At 49.1% G+C, this 22067-nt stretch overlaps 1 protein-coding gene across 2 annotated transcripts in view; it reads right to left on the bottom strand.

Annotated features, from left to right (window-relative positions):
- Positions 1-16568, bottom strand: part of PMP22 (peripheral myelin protein 22) — a 32140-nt gene extending 15572 nt beyond the window's left edge. The window contains exons 1-3 of one of the 2 annotated variants that reach the window (XM_063111309.1): positions 16416-16568; positions 11995-12101; positions 10303-10402 (exon numbers count right to left, since the gene is read on the bottom strand). In XM_063111309.1, coding sequence (XP_062967379.1) covers positions 10303-10402; positions 11995-12072 — 178 coding nt within the window. In that variant the 5' untranslated portion in view covers positions 12073-12101; positions 16416-16568. Of the gene's footprint in view, positions 1-10302; positions 10403-11994; positions 12102-13788; positions 13938-16415 lie in introns of those variants that run through there. The other variant, XM_063111308.1, reaches the window with a different exon arrangement.
- Positions 16569-22067: the final 5499 nt, after the last annotated feature.

A 22067-nucleotide genomic window follows, 5' to 3' on the forward strand; every position in this document is an offset into this window, starting at 1 on the left:
GATGGCTGGTTAACTCAGTTGGTTTGAGCACAGCCTTATAACCCCAAGGCCACAGGTTCAGATCCCCATACTGGCCAGCTGCAATTAAACGGGGAAAAAAAAAAAAAAAGGAAAAAAGAAAGAAAAAAGTTTTCTGATCCAAGAGAACAGGTTTTGTTGAAAGTGAAAGGAAGGAGAGTTGTGAGTCAGGAGCTAAATCAGGGAGGCTAAGAGAGAAAAAGCCATAAGGAAGGAGGCTATCAGAGGGGGTGAATCTCAAGGGAAACAGTTAATACCTCCTATTTGCATAGTGCTGGGCTGATTTCAAAAATACATGACCCTCAAGACCAGGACCACTGCCCCCAAACCTTCCAACCCACTGCCATCACACAAATTGCCATTTTCCTTGTTTCTCAGTATAAAGGTCATTCCAGAAATAGCTGAATTTCCAAGAGGCCCCATCCTGAACAATGTAGTCTTTGGCCCTGTGCTTCACCCACCAGCTGGAACATCCAGCGTGGGTCCCGCCCCAGGGTTTCAACTTCTTCCGCATAGAAACAAGCTGGTAGCTGTGAAATGGGGCTCAGGTCTCAGGCTAACTTTGCAGAGAGCAAGTGAGATGGGAAAGCTACCCGTGGGGCTGGAGCTCACAAAGACGATGACAGCCACATGGGGGGCTCCTTAAAGAGGTAATCATGGGGACATTTTAACTAGTGCAAAACCTGTGACAGTGACTAGTGAACACAAACTGCTCAGTAGGTGGAAAGAACCTTGATGCCAAGGTGCTCCAGCTAAACCTGATAAACCAGGCACAGAAATTAGTTCTTCAGAGTTTAGCTTTGTGGTTTGACATCCTTATTTTTATTCTGCTAACTAGTTTTGGACTTGAAACGGGAATATCATGCAGCCATTGAGGTATCGGAGGTTAACTGAAAATAATAAGCTGTCTGAGGCTTCTTTTATACCCTTGATGGAAAACTCTAGAAACAGGAGGATCAGGATTTCTCAAAGAATTGTTCTTGGAAGATTTACTCTGCCCGTTGATACCAAAAAAGGGGAAGGGGGTGTGGGTCGCACGATCAAGGATATTAACCTCCCTGTTTGGACATTCACAACATACAATGAATGATTAAGAGTTAAGAGAAGTCTTTCCATTTAAATACAAAGTCTTCTTAACTTTTAAAATTTAGTGTTTTTCAAACTGATTTATCAGGGTATCATTTTTTTAAGACCAGCCCACTTGAAAATGCTGCCTGTGGCCACAGAAGATGACAGGAGAGGACAGAGGCCCCTACACAATCCTGAGCCACTCAAATGGAGAAGGGAAGGGGATAACGAGGTCACCTTCAAGACCTTTGAGTTTAAGAAGAATTCTCCACATCAGAGTAATCAGAGTCTCCCTTCTTTTGTCCCCAGTATGCAAAAAGGCCAAGCATCGTGGAAATTAAGAGCTGGAAACAACACAGCCCCAGCCCTCACCAGTCACAGTGAACCACCGGCCCTTCTCCAAGAACACAGCCCTTCTCTGGTCCCTAAGCAGACAGACATTCTACCCAATTTCCAAGGCCAGCTCAAAGGCCACCTCTTTTTCAGACTCCCCTATGTCACAGTTCTATCCTGGATATGAACGGAGGCCCCAGGACCCATGTAATATGTGAGCACTGACCCTGCTGTTTGGAGACCAGGGTTCCTGCCACTAACTGCCAAGCCAAACCACTGTCCCAGCTGCCGAGGGGCGAAGGGAGGTCCCTGCTGGCCACACTTCACGCAGCTGGGACTCCAGCGGAATCTCGCCAGCACCAGAGAAGCCACTGAAGGAAGGAAGGAGGCATCGCCAGGAGACGGAAGATAAAACTGTAGTCTTCCGATATTTGAAGGGTCGTCCCGTGGAGGAGAGACTGCAGTCCCCCTGGGCTCGTCCAGGGACACTACAGAGGTCTAAGCTCCTTGGGAACGAGCCATGCAACTTGGTAAAAAACAAGTCTAGCACATCACACAAGAGTGAAGGCAACAGAAGTGACTGGATAAAAGAGGGGGCAGATGTTAAGTAATTTCTCAAATGACATTATCTTGGGGCATTCCTCCCCCGTCGCTCGCTGCTCCGTCCCAGTCTCCTCTCCTTCCCGTAGCCCCCATGAACCACTGGCATGCCCAGAACTCAGCTCTGGACCCCGCTCCCTTCTTTCTGCCCTCTCTCCCCATCGGCTCCCCAAGCAATTTTATTCAGCACCATGACTTTGCGTACCCTTCCATATAGACTAATGACTCCCCAATTTGAATTTCCAGCCAAGTCCTCTCCGCTGAGCTGCAGATTTCCAAATCCAAGTGCTTTGCTGACATCTCTTGATTTCTACCCCTCCCCCAACACTCTGTTCCTCCTGCAGTCTTCCCTAGCTCAGTCCTAGACCCCATTACACTCGCAGTGGCCTGAGCCCAAAACCTAGCAGTCATCTCCAATCATCCTTTCCCTACCCCACGACATCCTACCCATCGGCAAGTCCCATCCTCGGCCCTGCCTCCTCCACTCCACCTCCCTGGCCAAGCCGCCCCCCACCCGACGGTTCCTGTGCGGAGTGAACGCAGTGCTCTTGGAGGAACGCCTGGTGCCTGCAGGGGCGTCTGTATTCTCGTCCTCACCGCCACGCATCGTCATCGGCATGCCCAGTCTGCACTGTTACCATAACCCCATTCCCTAATTCTTACTCTTGCCTCTCCCCAAAATTCATTCTCAACATAACAGCCAGGATGAGCTCTCAAAACACAAATCATTCCTGTACTAGCCAGCAAAACAAAACAAAAGCCAGAAAACAAACCTTTCAATTGTTTCCCAATGGGCCATCTCAGTAGCATGGCCTGCGAGGCCCTGGGGACAGGCCCCATCCCCCTCCTGCACCCTTCCCCTTCCTCCAGCAGCACACTCAGCCACACCACACTCTCTCCTGCCTCAGGGTCTTGGCTCTTCCCTGCGTGACCTAGAATTTCCTTCCTGTGGTTCTTCAAATGACTGGTCCCTCCCTGTCTTCTAAGTTTCACTCCACACCACTGTGGAAGGAAGAGGCTTTCCACGACCAGCTCCTCCTCTCCAGTGACCACTACCTCTCTCCTCACCCTCTTTGTTTCCTGCAGAGCATTTCCACTGTCCATGATTATTTGTTTACTGAGTCTTGGCTGTTTCTCCCACTAACTGTGAGCTGCACAAGGGCAGGGCCTAGTCTTGTTCATCTCTGCATGCCCAGCTTTTGGAACAGTGCCTGGAACATAGGACATGCTCTGTCGATTCAAAGAATAATGAATGGATCTCGTTATCTCTTCAAAAAATGAAAGAGGATCTCTTGAAACATAGTGAGTTCCTATCGCTGGTGAAAAACATACAGAAGGCACATCACAGAGCCGTCTGCAGCTAGATGGGGGCGAGGAAGACAGACTAAATGACTCCGGGTCCCTGTCAATGACACACACTCAGAAGGCTTCATCCCAGACATCCTTGTCCCTGGCACCAAAAATCCCCAACCCCGGGCTGCACCAGGGTCAATTCCTGCTTCTGAAATACAGGGATGTTTTCTTGGCACTGATGAAATCACGGGGATACAATTTAAGTTCGTTAAAAGCAAAAACTATGAGCTTCCAGGGTCAAATGGTTCCGACACAGGTTAGAATAAATATTCTGTATTAACTCCTGGATATTGGCATCTGATGATGCTACAGGTTGAAATATCAGCGTTGTGACACAACACCCCTGTACCTCCGTCGCCTTGCCAGGGCCTTGGCATCCCACAAGGGCCTGTCAAATCAAGAGCTGTTACTTGGGTAGAGATTATGGGTTGGCCCAAGGAGCCACAAAGATTTTAAATTGCAAAACATAAACCCATAAATGCAGAGGGCCTCCTGTGTTTTCTAAAATCTGACCAAAAGCTGAGCCACAGACAAGGAAATCATCTGGTGTCCTTGACAAAATGACAATGCCACCAAAGAGATAAACAAGATAATTATTTTGAAGAGGAGACAACAGGAGACCACCAAGGGCTCATGCTGGGGACTGCCGAGACCAGCAAGATTTATTTTTTCTAATTTTCAGTCTAAAGCATTGATCTGTTGATTGGTGTAGCTTATTGCTGCTGCCGTGGTTGTTGTGGTTTCAAAGGGACTAGAAAGGCAAGGAGTGTCATCTTCTCAGCTCCTGGTCCTGGCCCAGCCCACACTCTGGCAGAGCAGCCCCCGTCTGCCGTCACTGGGAAACAAGGGGGCTGCCCTTAGACAGTGGAGGTGGCGAAGGCTGCTTTGGGGACAAATTAGCAGAGGGTTCAATTGTTCCCTTCATGCTTTGTTGTTGTGCACGGGAGTTCTCTTTAGTAATGAACATGATTCAAGAATGTACACATTTTATGTGCCTAACTAATACCTCAGCATGAAAAGGTTGATTTATCAACCCCCTTTTCTTCTAAGAGAGGATTTTCATGGGAGACAGGTTTTACCGATGACAAGCCCTGCCTGGGTCCTGCCTCAGTTTGATTCTCTGAAGCTGGTGAAGACCAGGCCAAGTGGCAGAGCAAGGCCAGGGCTGTGGCCCTCCAGCTGCCAGGCTTTCAAGCACTCTTTTCCAGGAATCTGACCCATTCTGCCACACACCAGGTCCGCACCCATGAAATAAAGCCTGGGAGAACATTTATGTGTACTTGGACTTAATATCTGGATAATTGGGGGAATTTAAAACAATGAGTATTAGTTTACTCGATAGCAAGGCAATTGTTTTGCCTGAACCCCCTGCATCAGTAGATTTTAAACTCGTCCACGGGGACTTGGAAGGAGGCTTGTCACACCCCTGCCCCAAACCAGAGCTTCCGAGACCTTATCAATTTGTAAACCAAAGCTCCAGGAACTGGCCTCTTCGTCTCTGCCCCAGTTTGCTGGAGTAGATGCTGCCCACAGGCTCTGTCCACCACACCCTGAGGCCCCACTTAATCAAGGCAGAGAGAACTTCTTTGTCACTCAATGCCACTTTTCTAGCATAAAATCATGTTAGTAGCTATTTTCTGATTGTGAAACAAACAGATCTCAAGGAGGCAAACATGCGAGGCAGGATAATCCCTGAAAATATATTGGTGTGTTTTTACTTTGTAAGATTTCTGACATATTCTGCCTTCTGGACTGTTATTCCAACTCGGGATAAAACAGACTGCTGAGAAACACCCAAGACACAGCAGGTCTAAATGAAATTGTAAGAGTTAGAAATGTATCCATAAGCACCAAACTCCTTACTAGCATCTAGAAGGACCTTCGGGACAGCCTGCTCTCCCACCCTGCCCCCCGCAGTTCCACAGCTCCACCTCGCTCCTTCCCTCCTCGCACTCCTGCACTCGACGGTGCCTCTGCATGGGACCTCCCCCATGTCCAGGTGACTGGCTCCCGGTCATCCTCAAGGGGTCACTCCGCAAAGAGGCCTCCCCTTTGCACCGCAGTCCCTCGTTATCACATGACCCCGTCCTACTCTGTAGTTCCCGTCACTGCCCCAGATTACCCATGGTTATTGACCATCTGCCCCGTGAAGTGGGAGCTCTTGTTCACTCTTGGGTCCTCAACAGTATTGGGTACGTGGCAGGTGTCCAACGAATAGCTCTGAACGAAAGAACAGGAAAAAGGAAAGCAAGGAGGGAGGGAGGGGAAAAGAGAGAAAAGGAGAGAATCCCAAAGTGGGAAATTCATGTTTAAGGTACTACGAGAAGCTGAAACCCCAAAAAGGAGGAGAAGAGAGCAGGGAGGAGAGATTGAACGGGAAGCAGGGGCAGATCATTGAAGTAGATTCCTATGGGCCTTGTTAAGGATTTTCACCCGAAGATTAAGAGTGAGGGGCCTCTGAAAGGTTTCTGAATGAGGAGTGATATGATTAGGTTTGTATTTTTAAAGATATCACGTTGGATTCAATACAAAAAATGAGTCACCAGGGAGCAAGAAAGGGTGCAGGCCAACTAGCCGGGAGCCTGCCTCGGTGGCTCTGACAAACGAGGAGGCGGCGTGACTGCAGCCGTGGCAACAGACATTGGAACGGTGGGACGGCCTGTGGGACCATGATGGTTCTGATGATTCTGAGAAGGGAGAGGGAAGGAAACACATCAAGGCAGACTCTAGACGTTTGGCTTGCTGGTTGGAGCAGCATTAACTAAAATACCAGCAAGTAGAAAAGGGGTAGATTTGGTCAAGGAGGACAGAGACTGACTTTGGACACACTAGCTTGGGGTGCCTCTTAGACATCCCAGTGGAACTGTCTAGTAGGCAGCTGGGTATACAGGTCTGGAGTTCAGAAGGGAGAGCTACACTGCAAGAAAACAAAGATTCAAGAGGCACCATTAAACAATAATAAGACTTTATTAATGTCTGGGGAGGCAGGAGAGAAACAGGTAAAGAGAAAGCTAAGAGGATTCTCCAGCCTCTGATATCGATCAGTGCAAGAATGGTGGTGCTGCTGACCCAGCCCAGGATACAGCACAGATGGAATATTTGAAGAATGCTAAAAGAATTGAGCCCTGCTCTGAAACTGCACAGGGCCCAGCTGAGCTATTGTAAAAGAGCATAATTGGGTATGGGGGTGGTGGTCAAAGCCTCAGAGAGAAGCACTTCATGCCAGTTTTACAGGAAGGTGTTGCTATTAAACTTCTGTGAATTGAGAAGTCATGCTTCCCATGAGGCCAAATGACTGCTTTTCTCAGCCTCCCTCGTAAATAGGCATAGGTGTGGCTGTGTGACTGAGTTCCAGTAAAAGACAGAAACAAAAGTATGTTGCGCCATCTGGGGACATTTCATTAAAAGGGAAAGGTATGCATTCTTCCCCTCCGCCGTTCTCCACCTTATTACTTGAAGCACAGATGAGATGGCTGGAGCTCTAGCAGCCTTTTGGTCCTTGAGGATGAGAGCCAAACCCAAGAGATGGTGCAAAGAAAATTTTTTTTAAAAAAAGAGCTAGGAAGTACCCGGGTCTCTGACAATTTCATGGAACTGCCATACCTCTCTCAGGCTGCCTACTTTCAGACTTATTTTAAAAGAGAGAGAAATAAGCTATCCTATTTAAGCCACCCCCATTTGAGGATGTTCAGTTATATTCAGTTGACCCTAATCCTAACCAGAACACCAGCCAGCTGGTCTACCACATCCCATGCATCTCTTCCCCCCGCCTTAGGTCACGTCATTGCCCCGACAGGGAGCATCCTCCCCCTTGCCTGTATTTACTTAAATCCTGCCCATCCTTTGGAGGATGGATCAAATTCCACCTCCCACCAGAGATTTCCCTTCTACTTCCTCCCCTGAACGCTGGCGTTGTGGGCCTGCCCCCACTCCTTGGCATCTGGCCTACCCGGCCTTCACAGTGAGTGACTCACCCCTCCACACTTACCTCCTGACTGCTCAGTGACGCTCGGATCATCAGGGGCAAGGCCCATGATTTCCAGGCCCTTGGACTCCCTGGGCCAGTGAGGCATTCCATATAAGGTCATGATGAAAATGCCCCAAGGAGCCTCTCTTACCTCTGCCTACAGCCAGGATCGGGAGAGGGCCAGGAAGCATGAAGATAAATTTAGAAAAACAAGACGGCAGACAGAGTTGAGGGAAGTTAGTAAGAAAGCTAAAACTACTTTCGATATTGAGAGGCAGCCTGGGGGAACGACCTGCTAAGTCTCCCTCCGACTATGTAACCTCGATATTAGGCTGGCTCACCACACACCACCAGGAGGCACCACGCATATGGAAAGTAACAAGTAGGGTGCGTCCCGAAGGGAGGGGCAGTGCCACCACCCCGCACACAGAAAAACGAGTCCCTTCAGAAAAAATCAGCAAGTCATGTGAATCAACCTCTTTGCACATAACACTCTTGCAACACGGCCTTCACAAATCCATATCAACACTGAATTACTTTTGATTACTTAAAAAGTATGTTTCAAACATTCTGAACAAATACAGACAAAGTGAGTGGTTTGCAACTAAGATAGTTCATTTGTAAAGGCAGTCTAATGTTTTAAAAATTATAATACCACAGCAATTGTCAGACCTAATCCAAAAAAAGGCAGAGGAGGCCCCCAAGGATTCACCACTCAGAGCTGAGGCGGTAACGTGCCAACACTTCAGGAAGGTATCAGCAGAGATAACCATGACTGGGGAAGTGTACGTGGAAACTTCTCATTTAGGAGAAGCCTGAGCGGAAATCAACCCAGCTTGTTTAAGAGCGTGTCAAGATTTCCTCAAAATGTCCACATTGTGAGAACTGAGAAGGCAGATGTGGAGAAGGGACACTCTGAGGTCCCCACGCAAAGCAACCAGGTGGATTTGGAAGCCACACTAAAGACCCTGAAATCATTGTAAACGAACCCAAGATGAGCTTGGCACACAAGGAGCAAGTTGAAAGATAACCGGTTTTCTGATTAAAATAACACTAGAGCCTCTTTGAGATCTGCTTCTGGTGCCACGTGACAGCTATTCCCAACCACAGAAGATGCAGAATGCAGGTCAGTCACAGACTACGAGGCAAGATCGCTTTCTATCTTGCAGACCGTTTTGTACACAACTTAGTAATTCCTCTGCTGCCTGGTTTCTGCTGAAACTTAGCCGGGTTTTAACACGCCTGCCAAAACTCCCGCCTTCTGGGTCTAGAGTACAGGATTCCGTGCCAACCCCACGTGGCCAGATGCCACTTGGGGATGGCGCCTGTGGACACTGAGACCAGGGCGGCAGAGAGAGCCTGCCCTTTCGGGCCAAGTCACCACTTGTGACCACCAGGTGTCAGTAGCGAGTCGGGAGACTCCCATCCTGAGTCTTCAGGGAGTCTCCAGCCAGACCCTGAAGGGGAAGAAACCGGAAGCTGTGGCTTTGGGGACAAGCAGTGCTCCCATCACATATTCAGGCACTCATTTACTGGATGGCCAACTCACCATGCAAACTCATCATGCAACCTCTAGGATGGTTTTAATTCAATGCCTTGCACACACTCAGAGAAAAGAAGCACCGCTCACTTCTAGAGGACTAGAGTCTTCCCCCCGCCCCCAAAAGGTGAAGACATGAGAGTTTTCTACTCCTTGCCTGTCCTCCCCACACAAATTACCAAACAAGCACTTTAGCAGTTTCTATGTATGCTGAGGTTCAAGGTATTTGATTGGTAAGTCTTCAGCAACTCACTTGGGTACTACTGGGGGCAGAGCCCATAGGAGGGAAAGGCCAGCAGAGAAAGTGGCTGGTGCAAAGCCAGAGCCAAGGGCCACTTCGCTGCCTGCTTTACTGAGCTACATCTAAATTGGTTTCTCCCACTGGGTGTAGCATCTTCCACATAAATATTGGATCTACGCATAGCTGCAGGAACACTGAAAGCTGTACTTGACTGGTATTTAAACCCAGGGTGTCAGGAAAGCAATTAGATATTTCTATAGCTACTTCCCTCTCCAGGCTGAGGACATCCTCGGAATACAAGACCATGGACATCCTTGGAACACGAGACCATGTGGAGCCAGGCCTACTGGGATCTCAACACCAATCGTGTGACATACTCAGCCACCAAAACAGCACATCCTGTTTATCTTCGCCTCTTTGCACCCACAGACATGGGGCACCCTGCTGAGCACTCCTTTCCCTTCTGGGTGCTCAGGGTATCTAGTGGATGCTTCTGCTTCCAATTATCCCCCTAACTTGACCCTAATGAAGCTTCTAATACCTCACAAGCAAAGATGCTGATGACAGAAAAGAAATAAAATCTCCTGGATGAAGGACCCCCAGGCTCACCTTAGGGTTTTCCAAATCCTCATCTTGAAACAAGGAGCCACTCAAAGGTTTTGATGCTAAGTGGCACCACTGATGTCCAACACCTGAAAAGGCAGTCTTATAACTGGGGTACCCAAAGCTGGTCCAACTATCCTTGAAATAGCCCCACTGTCACTGCAGCAGGAAGAGGCAGGATATTTCTGGATAGAGACAGCCACCAAATCAAAGATGCCCATCAGATCAAATGTCCCATTGGGGTCTGCCTGAGGCTTAGGTATCATGCTGTCATTACTACTTACCTGTGTCCACATTTCTATACTCACAAAAAGCATTACACAAAGTGATCGGGAGGGAGCTAAAGGGCATTTCTCTAGGTAGAGAGAATCCTGGTGATCCCTGGGATCTTATCTTACCCAGTGAGGAGCCCACCCCTCCCCTTTCATCTTGGATTAATGGCTCCCTGTCACATTCCACCACACCCCAGGAACGATTTTCTAGCCTGTGTCTTCCAAGAAGAAGTGTTTCCAAGTCTGGATTGAGAACCACATTACACACATCTAAGGACAAACTTATGGAGCAAAAAGCCAGTCTCACCATTTGCCGATGATGAAAAACAGTGTTGAATGTTTCCTGAGGAAGAGGTGCTACAGTTCTGCCAGAGATCAGTGGTGTGTCCATTGCCCATGAGCCATTGCTGGAAAGAATCAGACATACTGAATCAGAGGAGGTACTAATGAGTGAAGGAGGGGGAAGGGAGAAGTCCAAGGGAAGACCAAGAGCAGACCCACCCACCCGGCTACCTGGAGCCGACCCACCCACCCGGCTACCTGGAGCAGCTCCATCTCTCTGGCTACCTGGAGCAGCCCTCCACCTGGCTACCTAGAGCAGCTCCATCTGTCTGGCTACCTGGAACAGCCCTCCACCTAGCTACCTGGAGCAGCCCTCCACCTGGCTACCTGGAGCAGCACTCCACCTGGCTACCTGGAACAGCCCTCCACCTGGCTACCTAGAGCAGCCCTCTCCACCTGGCTACCTGGAGCAGCCCTCCACCTGGTTACCTAGAGCAGCCCTCTCTACCTGGCTACCTGGAACAGCTCCATCTGTCTGGCTACCTGGAGCAGCCCTCCACCTGGCTACCTGGAGCAGCTCCATCTGTCTGGCTACCTGGCCCATCCCTGCCCTGCCTAGGCCACTCCTTGGTCAAGATCACAGCCATGTCCCAGAAATAAGACAGGTAGCAGTCTGTACAGACATCATGTTGGGGTGAAAGCCAACATTTTGTGAGTTAAAAGCACTTTCTAAATGGAAAAGTACCCCTCCACACACACACACACACGCTATTGTGTGCAGAGATGTGTCCTATAGCAGAAGGAGCCATGGACTCAACTAAGGACAGCTGCATTCAAGCCTTCTCTCCTTTCCTGATCTCCTGGGCATCTCTCCCCAAGCCGCCACCTCTCTGAGCCTGTTCTCTTACTCATAATTTCTATCGATCTGACAAGATTATCATCAGGCACAATTAAAATGTCAGAAAGATACTTGTAAATGATAAACCCATTCGTGAATCCCCAACATAATTATTTCTCAAATAGACTAGGAAATCATACTTACAATATACTTTACGTTAGGAAGTTAAAGCCACAGGCACATAAATGCCCGAATCTGGGCTCATCTTCATAGCCAAGAAAATAAGTTTAAAATCTAACGTGCTTGACAGTTTTGTGATAAAAGTTATCCTGATGACCTGTTCATATCAGTGGAGGTTTTACTAACAAGGTGCTGTGGTCACATCATAAAGCGGACCTGGGACTCGTGAATTCTTTTTCCAGAAAAGCCCATTTTAACTTTTAAATTTCAAGTCCTATAAGGATGTTCTATAAATTAAGCCACCCATCTGACCTATGGTTTGGAGCAAAACAAATTTTCATAAATATTCCACTTATTTCCTTAAAGAGGCTGCATCAACAACAACAAAAAAAAATGCTAGACTATCTTATGAAATGAAGGTCTGGGGACACTGGATCTGCACTCAAGTTATTTAGTTATTTGGCTTAAACAGAGGCCTGTGCAGCTAACCCAGTCCAACGCTTGCTTCCTTCCAACCCCAGAATCTGCTCTGGTTTTCTCAAAACAACTGAAAAGGGGCAGATTGCCAGAAACTGCAAAAAAAAAAAAACAAAAACGCCCCGGGACATCTGAGACTGCACGTTATCTGCCCATAACAACGCAGCCCTGAACCGGAGGGAGCAGGGGCTGGGGAGCCTCCCCGCCCCGCCGGGCACTCACGCTGACGATCGTGGAGACGAACAGCAGCACCAGCACTGCGACGTGGAGGACGATGATACCCAGCAACAGGAGGAGCATTCTGGCGACAAGTCTGCTCAGCGGAGTTTCTGCGGGCGGGGAGAGAGAGCCGGAGGGGGACGTGAGGCCACACGCACTGGCCCGAGAGCTGCGCGGGCCGAGCGGGCGGGCGAGGCGGGGAGGAGCGCGCAGAGGGAGGGTCCCTGCGCTCGCGGAATGCGGGGTCTGGCGCCGCGCCCGCAGCCCGCCCACGAGGGCGACGGAGCCCTCGCGCCGCGCGGTGGCCGACAGGGGGCAGCAGGCGACCGTGGGATCCCCGCCCGGCGCCTAGCTGCGCCCGCCTGCCACGGAGTATCTTTTGCTTTCGGAACAAAACAAGCGGTGAGCACGTCTAAGTCACCCCAGGAGGAGAGGGTCTCCAGAATGACAAGGAGAGGCCACAGCACGCCCCCGGCGCGCCCTGGGCGCGTACCCAGGACAGCGCAACGCGGGGAAGGGGGAGAGGCCACGTGATCCCAGACCCCGGTTCAGATGGCGAACTCCCCTCGGGGGCGTTGGTCGGGGTGAGGGGTAGGCGCCCAGGTTTCTGCCAGAGGACACCAGCAGCCTTTGGGGGTCCCAGACCCCTGGAGCGCCCCGCATTCCGTTAGTCTGCAAGTGTCCACGCGGTTCTGCCAGCGCAGGGGGCGTCCTGGCCCCAGCTCAGCCTGGCCGTAGCCACTGGCGGCTCCGGAGCGACGACTATGCAGAGCCGGGGCAGTGTGGAAGGGAAAGAGTGGCCCGAGAGGCTTGCCCGGACCCTGCGCTTCCCGCCGACCGTGCACTTTCCCGGGCAGCCCCTGGGGGCGAGCGGCATCCTACTCCCGGCCGGGCCCCAGGCGCGTTCGCCCGGCCGTCCAGCCTGCGCCCCAGGCCCACCCGGTCACGCCCGAGCTCCGGTCTGGGCGCGGCGGGACACAGCCCGGGAGCCTGCAGCGAGGGGAGCAGATGTCCGGCAGGAAGGAGAGACCTGGAGTACAGGGTTGAGTCCGCCGAGAACTCCCGGTCTGAGCCAGCAGGACATCTCTGCGAGGTCGTGCGGTCCTAGCCCCTCATCTTACAGACTTTGGGGGACCGAGGGGTGGGGTAACCTGTTAGGGGATATGTCTGGCTGTAAAAGAACAGCTGCGTCTTTGGGGGACAATTGCAGGACGGAGTCTTGGGCCAGGGCGACAACGTTTCCAATAACTCGGTTTAAAAAGCACCCAATCCCAGGCTCCTCCGTTCCTCTCTACAAGTAACACATTCAAAGAAACCCTGGAACGCACTGGAAGCAATTAGCAAGGTCTTCTGAAGACTCCCGGAGGGTTTTCATTAAATCCCATGGCGCTTAGTTTCCGGGAGTGGCAAGGGGAGGGCGCTCGGGCAGGTGGCTAGGAATTGGGGGACCACAGGGGTCCACTACCCCCGTGATGTCTTTCGCAGGGACTGCTTTGCCAGTGCGTCCCCGAGTCGACGCCTCCCCAGAAGGCAAAATCTGGGTCGCCCTTATCCTCTCTCCAGACACGACCACCACCTCCCTGGCCCTGTAGGGTCTACAGACAGTAAAGGCACTCCTCGCCATAGCCCTCCACGCCCCGCAGGACCGAGACGAGACAGACAGGGTTCCCTGCGCTCCTGACAGAAGCCTCAGGAGCTGGCCAGAGCTCGCGCCTGCTCTGCGCTCTCTGGCACCATCGATGAAAGATGCCCACTTTTCTCTTCCATCTCCTCCACCTTCCCCACCAGATCACTTACAGCCCGAAGAGATAGCTGTCCCCAATCCTCAGAGTGGCTTCCGGCACAAACGCGGGTGCGCTGGCGGGGCTGCTGGCGTCCCCAAAGACAGCCGTGCTCGGGGCTGCGCGCGCGCGGCGAAGCGAGGGGGCAGTGGGAGGCTGCGGCGTTCCCCTTTAACGGGAACAACGCCCTGTTTGCGTCGCTGCAGTAGGGTGTGTCCCCGGGTCAGCGTGTGCGGGAGGGCGGGACTCAGGGAGGAGAGGGGGCCAGAGGAGGGAGGGCAGGAGACAGTTACTTGGCCTTAATGCGCCGCAGGAAAAGGGCGATCTCTGCAAAACCACGGCGACTTTTATTCGAAACTAGAGGCCCCTGAGCTGTCTCACCTTCCTCCTCCCCTGGCTCCGCCGAGCTCACGGACACTCAGTGTTGACTGGTGAACCGGCCCCTCCGCCCCCTCGGCCCACGTGGAAAAAGCCCGCCAGATGTCCCCAAAGGTGCCCAGCGCTGGGCTTCGGGGCGCACCGACATAGCCTGCGCCCACGAGGGGGCTCAGGCTGGATTCCTCTCCTACGGGTAGGAGAGGGCGGGAGCTTAAGCTCTTGAAGACGTCCTCTTCTCTTGGGTCCCGGCGCACTTGGCCTGCCCTGGCGTCTTAACTGGGCACACCTGCGCCACCCCCGCCCTGGCTGTCCGTGTCTGCACCTAGAAAGTGTACCGGCTTCCTGGGAATCAAGGGGACCAATCTAGTGGGCTCTGCTTGGGTGAGAATTAGAGGGAGAAGGGAGAGTCTGACAGACTACAGGACAGCGTGCCCAACCCTGGGATCCAGCTCCTCCCAGCCTGGCAAAACGAGACCACAACCGAGTGTGCTCCTGGCGAAGTTTGCCTGCAGCAAGCAGTCTGGCTTGGCTCCCAGCCTTGGCAGGCAACCTGGCCACGGGGAGGGGGAAGTGGCCATTTGAGGTGGAAGAGCAGCCAAGGAAATCAGCTGATTCATAGCCGCCTGCGCCCAGCCCCGAGGTGCAGGGAGAGGGGCTAGCCCTTCTGGGCTTGGCGCAAGCTCTCCTAACTAAGACGCTCCTGCAGAGACCAGGGAACGTGAATGTTCAACGTCTGTCTACTAACGCAGCCGTTGTCACACGCACCCGCACCCCCCCCCACCTGCCACTGTGTCACAAAACCTCACCTTCGAAATGATTCAAGTAATTCCACATTATTTTACTGTTTGAAAGTAGCTGCTATTTTGTATGTTCTTTCTCTTTAAGTAAAAATATTTGAAAAATCCTTCAAACCATAGCCTTTTTAAAAACTCTTCTTACATTATCAGATTTAAAAGAATACTTGTAAAAACTATATTCAATGCCCGTTATATACCAGGCACTTGACACGGACTTTACATAGGCAGGCTGTGAGAGGCAGTGTGGTTACAATGGTTAGGAACTCTAGCTCTGGACTCAAACAAACCAGATCACCCTGCTTACTCTTGTGAATTTGAGCAATTTCTCAAGTCCAATGAATTTCGGTTTTCTCAACTGCAAAAGCGATTAATAATGCCTGCTTTTCAGGGTTATGATGATGATTAAAGGAGACAATATGTGCAAAATAGTTAGCTTAGTGTCTGGAACGTAATGAGCTCCAGCACCCAGTAAATTATTGCCACTGTTATCATATCACATGTAACCTCATATCAACCCTTCAAGGAAGACCTGACCACCTCTGCACTAAAATAACTCCCACGGTTTTATATATACTTGTATACATAAATTCATATATATATATATACCCATATATGTATATGAGTAAATACTGTATATAGTTATATGAAAGCACATATGCAGGTAGAATGACTAAAGTGTTTTCTCCCCTACATGGGTCATTTTATAGGTTTAGATTTGCCCTAGAAATTATTGCCTTGTTTTATGCCATTCAGACTGTTATTTATTTAACCAACATTTATGTGGTCACTATGTACCCAGTACTGTTGTAAGCACTTTACAAATATTAGCATATTTAACTCAGGATTTTCTTTCCCTTTCTTTCTGTTTTTCAAGTAAACTTTTCAATGAATTATAGTACACATCTAGAAAAGTGCACACATTGTAAGGCACAGCTGGCTTCTTCCTTTCTTTTGAACCCAGTATTTTAATCAGTAACCCCCCAGGTCATGCCACGCCCTAAGCTGCCAGACAGGTGAAGCCATCCGTCCCTCACTGCCTCTCGCTTCCTGCCTGGCTCCCAGGGGTAGAGGAGGAAATGCTACCAGTTCAGTGTCGCCTGGGATGGGCCACACCCAGGGCCATCCCAGCCAAAGCTCTACCACAAGCTTCTCCCTAACCTGCTTACCAAGAACACCTGCCAGCTGTGTGCACAAAGCTGTTTCCCAACAGGGAAAAGGCATCTGGAGTCCTTTCTCCTTCCAATTTGGATGTGTTAGGGGTTCTCTAGATGCTCTCAGACAGCCCTCTCACCTCTCCAGCTCTTAACCAAGGATTTTAAAAATCCTCTAACTTTCCAGTCACTTCCAACACAAATGTGCTGCCTCTGCTGCAGTCCACTTGCAGTTTGCAGGGGCTGGGAAATTGGACAAATCTCTGTAAAACAAAAGCACACACCATCCAGGGGCACATTTTGCCAATAAAACTCACCAGGCCAAAGAACGTAACCCCTTCCTCCACGCCGATTTCTTTGCAGTCAAATGCTAGGGCGCCAAGGCAAAGCCCTCCCCACGGGGCAGCCAGAGACCTCAGCTGACAGACCCTCAACCCTGCTGCTTCCGACCAGGCTCCCTGAGAGGTTCCCTGGTGGTGCTCCCTGGAACTGAAGCCAGACCAGGCGTCTTTCCAGTTTATTCAGGGGCTGGTCCAATGCTGGGATATGTCATGGTGGCCTGAGAGGTTCTCAGCCTCTACTATTTAAAGAGACAGTGTCCAGTTTTGTGTTCCTTCCAGAAGAGAGTGATCTCAAGAGGCCTGCAGGGCATGGAGAACCAGGAACGAGCATGGAAAAGAGCTTTGGGTATGCCCGAAACCTGTGATGTTCTCCCTCGAAGTGCCAGCCTGTGTAATAGGAAAGAGGGCCCTCCGATTCTTAGTGCCCTCCCCTCACCTTCCAGGGAATTCTGCAGAGATGAAATACACTGTGTCAGAGGTCTGTGTGTCTAGTGATATATGCATGCAGATAGGTTTCATCTTAAATAACACAACATTTTAAGGAACTGAAACATTGCACAGGTAATCTCTTTCAGCATCACGCCAGGGCACCAAGGGTCTCAAAGTCACCAAACTAGATCCATTTGGTTCTAACCCCCAGTTGGGAAGGGTCTCTACCTGCCCTGTCTGCATAGACTCTACCTCACCTTACCACACTGGTAGTGTATTAGAATGAAACCTGGAGAAATGGGTTCTTCTGGCTCTGTCTTTAATGTGCCCTTAATCAAGACATTATTAAATGTTGACTTTCATGAGATAATTTTTTTGGCATCAGTTTTTTTTTTTTTTTTTAATTTTGTCGATATACATTGTGGCTGATTATTGCTCCCCATCACCAAAACCTCCCTCCCTCCTCCCTCCCCCCCTCCCCCCCAACAATGTCCTTTCTGTTTGCTTGTCGTATCAACTTCAAGTAATTGTGGTTGTTATATCTTCTTCCCCCCCACCCGGTCTTTTTTTTTTTTTTTCTGTGTGTGTGTGTGTGTGTGTGTGTGTGTGAATTTATATATTAATTTTTAGCTCCCACCAATAAGTGAGAACATGTGGTATTTCTCTTTCTGTGCCTGACTTGTTTCACTTAATATAATTCTCTCAAGGTCCATCCATGTTGACTTTCATGAGATAATTTAATCCAAGTAAACAGACCTCTATTGAAAACGCTCTAACCCGTCAGGCAGGATAGGCTGTGAGAGCAATTAGAAAGTGTCGGACAGGGAGGAAAATGAAGGCAAGGTATTCTTCAGGCTCTTTGCAGCTTGCACCCACCCTTCATGGTCTCAAAAAGAATCCTCCATCTCTAGCACCTGCTCGTAGTGAAAACTCCAAGATGAGTGGACTTGTTTTCATAGAATGAGTTTCCTAAAATTCTGGAAATTTCCCCACCTCTTAAGTCAGGAGTCCCCAACTCGGAGTGACTCATAGAGTTTGGAGACGTCCCTCTCTGGCATAGAAACTTTATGTTTCTCGGGCTTCCAAGTCAGGAGGGGGGTCTTGGTGGCCCTCTTCCCCATCTTGCTCCCAGCCAGCACCTTTCCAGTCCAAATGAAACAATTTCATTTTTCTCCATTGGCTTGAGTCATTTTCATTTTTTCAGCAGTGGTTCTCAGCGCTGACTGCTCCTTAGAACCATCTGAGAGATTTTCAGATGACCAGCTTGGGGCCACGCCCAGAGAAGCTGACTCAGTTGGTCTGGGGTGGGGCTCAGGTATGGGAACTTTTTCATGTTCCCCTTCTGGATGTTTCATTGTCCAGCCAGGGTGTCATGGGGGGGTGGTGAGAGAGAGAGAGACAGTGAGAGAGAGAGAGAGAGAGAGAGAGGCAGAAGCCTCTCTCAATCCTTCTCTAACATGGTCTAATGGTCTTTGGTGGGGATAGGCAGGGCTGGGAACCAGTGAGCATGGTTTTTCCAACCTCTCCATACAACCTCCCTTCCTGGTACTCCCATGACCAGACTCTGAAGGTTGCACGACAGAGGCTGCTGCCCCTCAGGTGGGGACTAACCCTGGAGACATTTAGAAGATTATTTCTGATCCAAGAGCTAAGAATTCAGAGGAAGAGGGATGGGGTGCGGGTGGGGGGCATGAATTTTGCCTCTGGCTGGATAGGACTGTCAGATCAGCCAGCCCTCCCTCCCTCCATGAACTCCACGTTCTGGGACCTGCCATCCTGGCCTCGTGTCTATTCCCCACCTCCCCCACATCTCCAGGAACTGAGCCCTGGAGGACCTACTGGCTGTTGGCACCAGGGCTGGTCCCTGCTGCATTCCACCAGCCCCATCCACCAGGTTCCAATGCACTTGTCTCCACCCATCTGGGCCAGGCTTTCTGCCTCCCTGCAGAGCAACTGAGGAAAATGGCTTCCTGGACCTCTCTCCCACTTCTACTAGCCCTCTCCTCAGCCAGATGGGACCCCTCTCCCAGGCCTCTATGTTGACCAATGTGTCTGCCAGAGAACACCTCACAGGCCACTTGCCATAGTGATCACATAGAATAGTCACCAAGTCACATTTTTCATTATTATTTATTATTTCTCCTCTTTTATAGATAGGAAAAATGAGTATTCAGAAACCTGCCCATAGTCGACAACTTGTTTTCATAAGGCCATCGCTGTTGTCCGTGGGGAGTAGAAACTAAGCAGACTCTGGAAGAGGAAAGAAGCCCTTTCTGCACTTTATAGCTAATAAAATCCTGTTACATACAGTATCTTATTCGATGGGGTATCATTATCACCATTTTCTATGGGAGGAAACTGAGGCACTTAGAGAATTTACAATGTTTCTTCCAAGAACCAGCTAGTGAATTCGGGGCTGGGACTTGAAACCATTTTCTCTGATTTCCAAACCTGTGATTTTTCCATTATGCAGACTTCCCAAGTAGAAGACCAGAGGCGAGGCTGAATTCGTCATTTGTCCAGGTGATGGAGTTGCTGTTGGAGTGTCTAGCACAGCAGGCGCTCAGTCAATTTCTGGACAGTGTTTACACTACACATGAAGACTTTCCTGTTTCATTGCAGCCAACAGCCTGTGTGGGAGTTCTTGGCCAGGCCTGGACACAGCTGGTCGGGAAGTGTCCTCAAAAGTCAGTTACTGCCTCATCTAGACTCATCTAGACTGTTCTGACCTTGGGTGAGAGCAGCTTACTAAAAGAGCAAGCAGACAGGGGAAAGAAGGCAGAAGGGAAAAGAAGGGAGGGAGGAAGAAAGGAAGGAAGGAAGGAAGGAAGGAAGGAAGGAAGGAAGGAAGGAAGGAAGGAAGGAAGGAAGGCAGTTGACTTCCATGACAGACCCCACTATAAACAGACAAGTTTGAAATTATGTCATGTTTAAGTCCCTAGAAGATTTTCTCTATGAACAACCCACACACAGGCAGAAAGCAGCCTAAAGACACACAAAAAATTCAAGTTGGCACAGGGCAGTTCCCTAAATGATATCCTTAAAATTCACAAATTTATCCTGGGATAAATTGCATCTTAGCTCCTTCACCTGTGGGAGAGAGAAAGCACAGAATAATTACATTGTGGCAGTGGGACAATACAAAGTACAAAGGACGCTCTGTTCCCAAATGCATTGTTGCTTAGGAAAGCCAGATTCCATAGATGCAAGTGGAGAGGGAGAAAGCAGTCTTTTCTCTGACATCTCATGAGCTAGCAGAGAAAGGATTCAGAGCAACTTAAGCTAGAGAGGGTCAGAAATGGGTTTGTACTAGGGATTGCAAACTCTGAAACTTTTCTAAGAATCTCACTCCTGAGTAACATGCTTTTCTGCATAGGCTCACTGAGGTGGGGAAGCCTAGTGATCTGGGACAGGGGACAGAAGAGGAATGAATGGATGTTCTAGGCTCCTGCAGACCAGGCACAGCAATGCTGAGAAAGACAGGCACGGTTGATGTGAAAAGTTGTCTTCATGGAGGGAGGTGGACAGGAAAGGCACTGTAACTTAACAAAGTGCTTGATTCAGTTGAAGGAGCTCACACCAAGAAATGGGGCCTTAATCTACACCAAGAACAAGGTGAACACAGACGTTTCTGGATGGGAATGTGGATCCCCACAATACATCACTGTCCCCACAATACATTACTTTGCGTGTGCCTCTGAGCTTGAGGAAGAGCCATTGCACTTACAATGAACTGGAAGGCAGATGTTTTCCTCATCTCTGAGTTCCTGAACCACTTATCAAGTGTGAAACCTCAGCTAAACCAGGGAAGTTCATGAAGGTCAAATCCTTTTGAGAAGTTGAAGGGAAAACTGGGCAAAGCTTCAAGAACGTTTACTCTTCATTGCTAAATACTAGGAAATAGGTGATCCAGAGGACTTCAATGGTAAGTCTGGGACTTATGTGGCAATTATTTTAAAATTTGGCCTCAGAAATTAAAAACTCTCAAAATTTATCTTAAAGTAGTTATAGATGTGCAAAAATTTGGCTATAATGGTATTTATCATGACACTTTTTATAAGGAAGAAAAATATGAGCATTCTAAATTGCAAACAATAGAAGAATGCTTAGGTAAATTTTGGTACAGCTATAAATGAAATATTATGTAAATATTAAAAATAATGTCTAGGAAGAGTATTTAATGAAGAGAAGAGACATTCGTGATGTAAACAAAATACTCTACCTGTAATTTATTGAGCACTTACTTAATGTTCTAAACCTCTCATTTAATACTACAACAATCCCACAACGGGAGATCTTCTGTGACCCATGAGGCACCAACCAAGCTGGCAAATGGTGGAGCCAAAGTGTAAACTTTGACCATCCGAAGCCAAGAACCGAAAATGCACATAGTCTTAGAGTTCCACTGTGACAAAAAGGAAAGAAAAGCCTGAAAGCCTGCAAAGCTTTGAGAATGAGCTGCAATAGAATTCTTTAACACTGTGCTTCCAAGTCCTAACATAAAATGAGAAAAATAACTTTGCATGGATCTGAACACATACCAGGGCTAATTGTGATGAATAATCCCACAGCTCAGCCTCATGCCTCCATCATGATGAATCTGTGACTTTCTGGCTGAAGTGGTGGAAATGCACACTGGGCCACATCTGGCTTCATCTTTTGCATGGTCTCCAAATGGAGGATCACAGCTATACACAGAGGTAGTATGACAGTGTTGAAACAGGTTGTTTGCATCTTACAATGCGGGTGGTAAAATGTAAGCATTTATATAGACCATGAGTGTGATAACCTTACCTTGTACTTATTTAAATACATCAGGAGACTGAAAAAAAAAAAACAAACAGGAAATGTCCTGAACCTTTCTTGATCTTGATCCTGAATGAGCCAACAGTTCATTGGTTTAGGTTTGTGACTTTGAATATGAGAATTCCTACAACCCAGAGCAAAAGCATGGTTGGATACGTGATTTAGGAGAGTAAAAGTGTTCTGAAAATTATGGTCATTTTGACCAAGGGGAAAAGCCCTGCATGGTTGTCAATGGTCTGTCACCTACCACATTGTCTTCTTTCTCATCATATCTCTCTCTCTCTCTCTCTCTCTCCCCCTTGCTTTCTTTTTCTTTCATGCACATGTGCACACACATCACAGGTTCATAGTGTGTCACCATAATAATATCAAAATAACATTAATATCTGAATT

Source organism: Cynocephalus volans, chromosome 10 (assembly GCF_027409185.1).
Source record: "Cynocephalus volans isolate mCynVol1 chromosome 10, mCynVol1.pri, whole genome shotgun sequence".
In the NCBI taxonomy this organism is placed as follows: domain Eukaryota; kingdom Metazoa; phylum Chordata; class Mammalia; order Dermoptera; family Cynocephalidae; genus Cynocephalus; species Cynocephalus volans.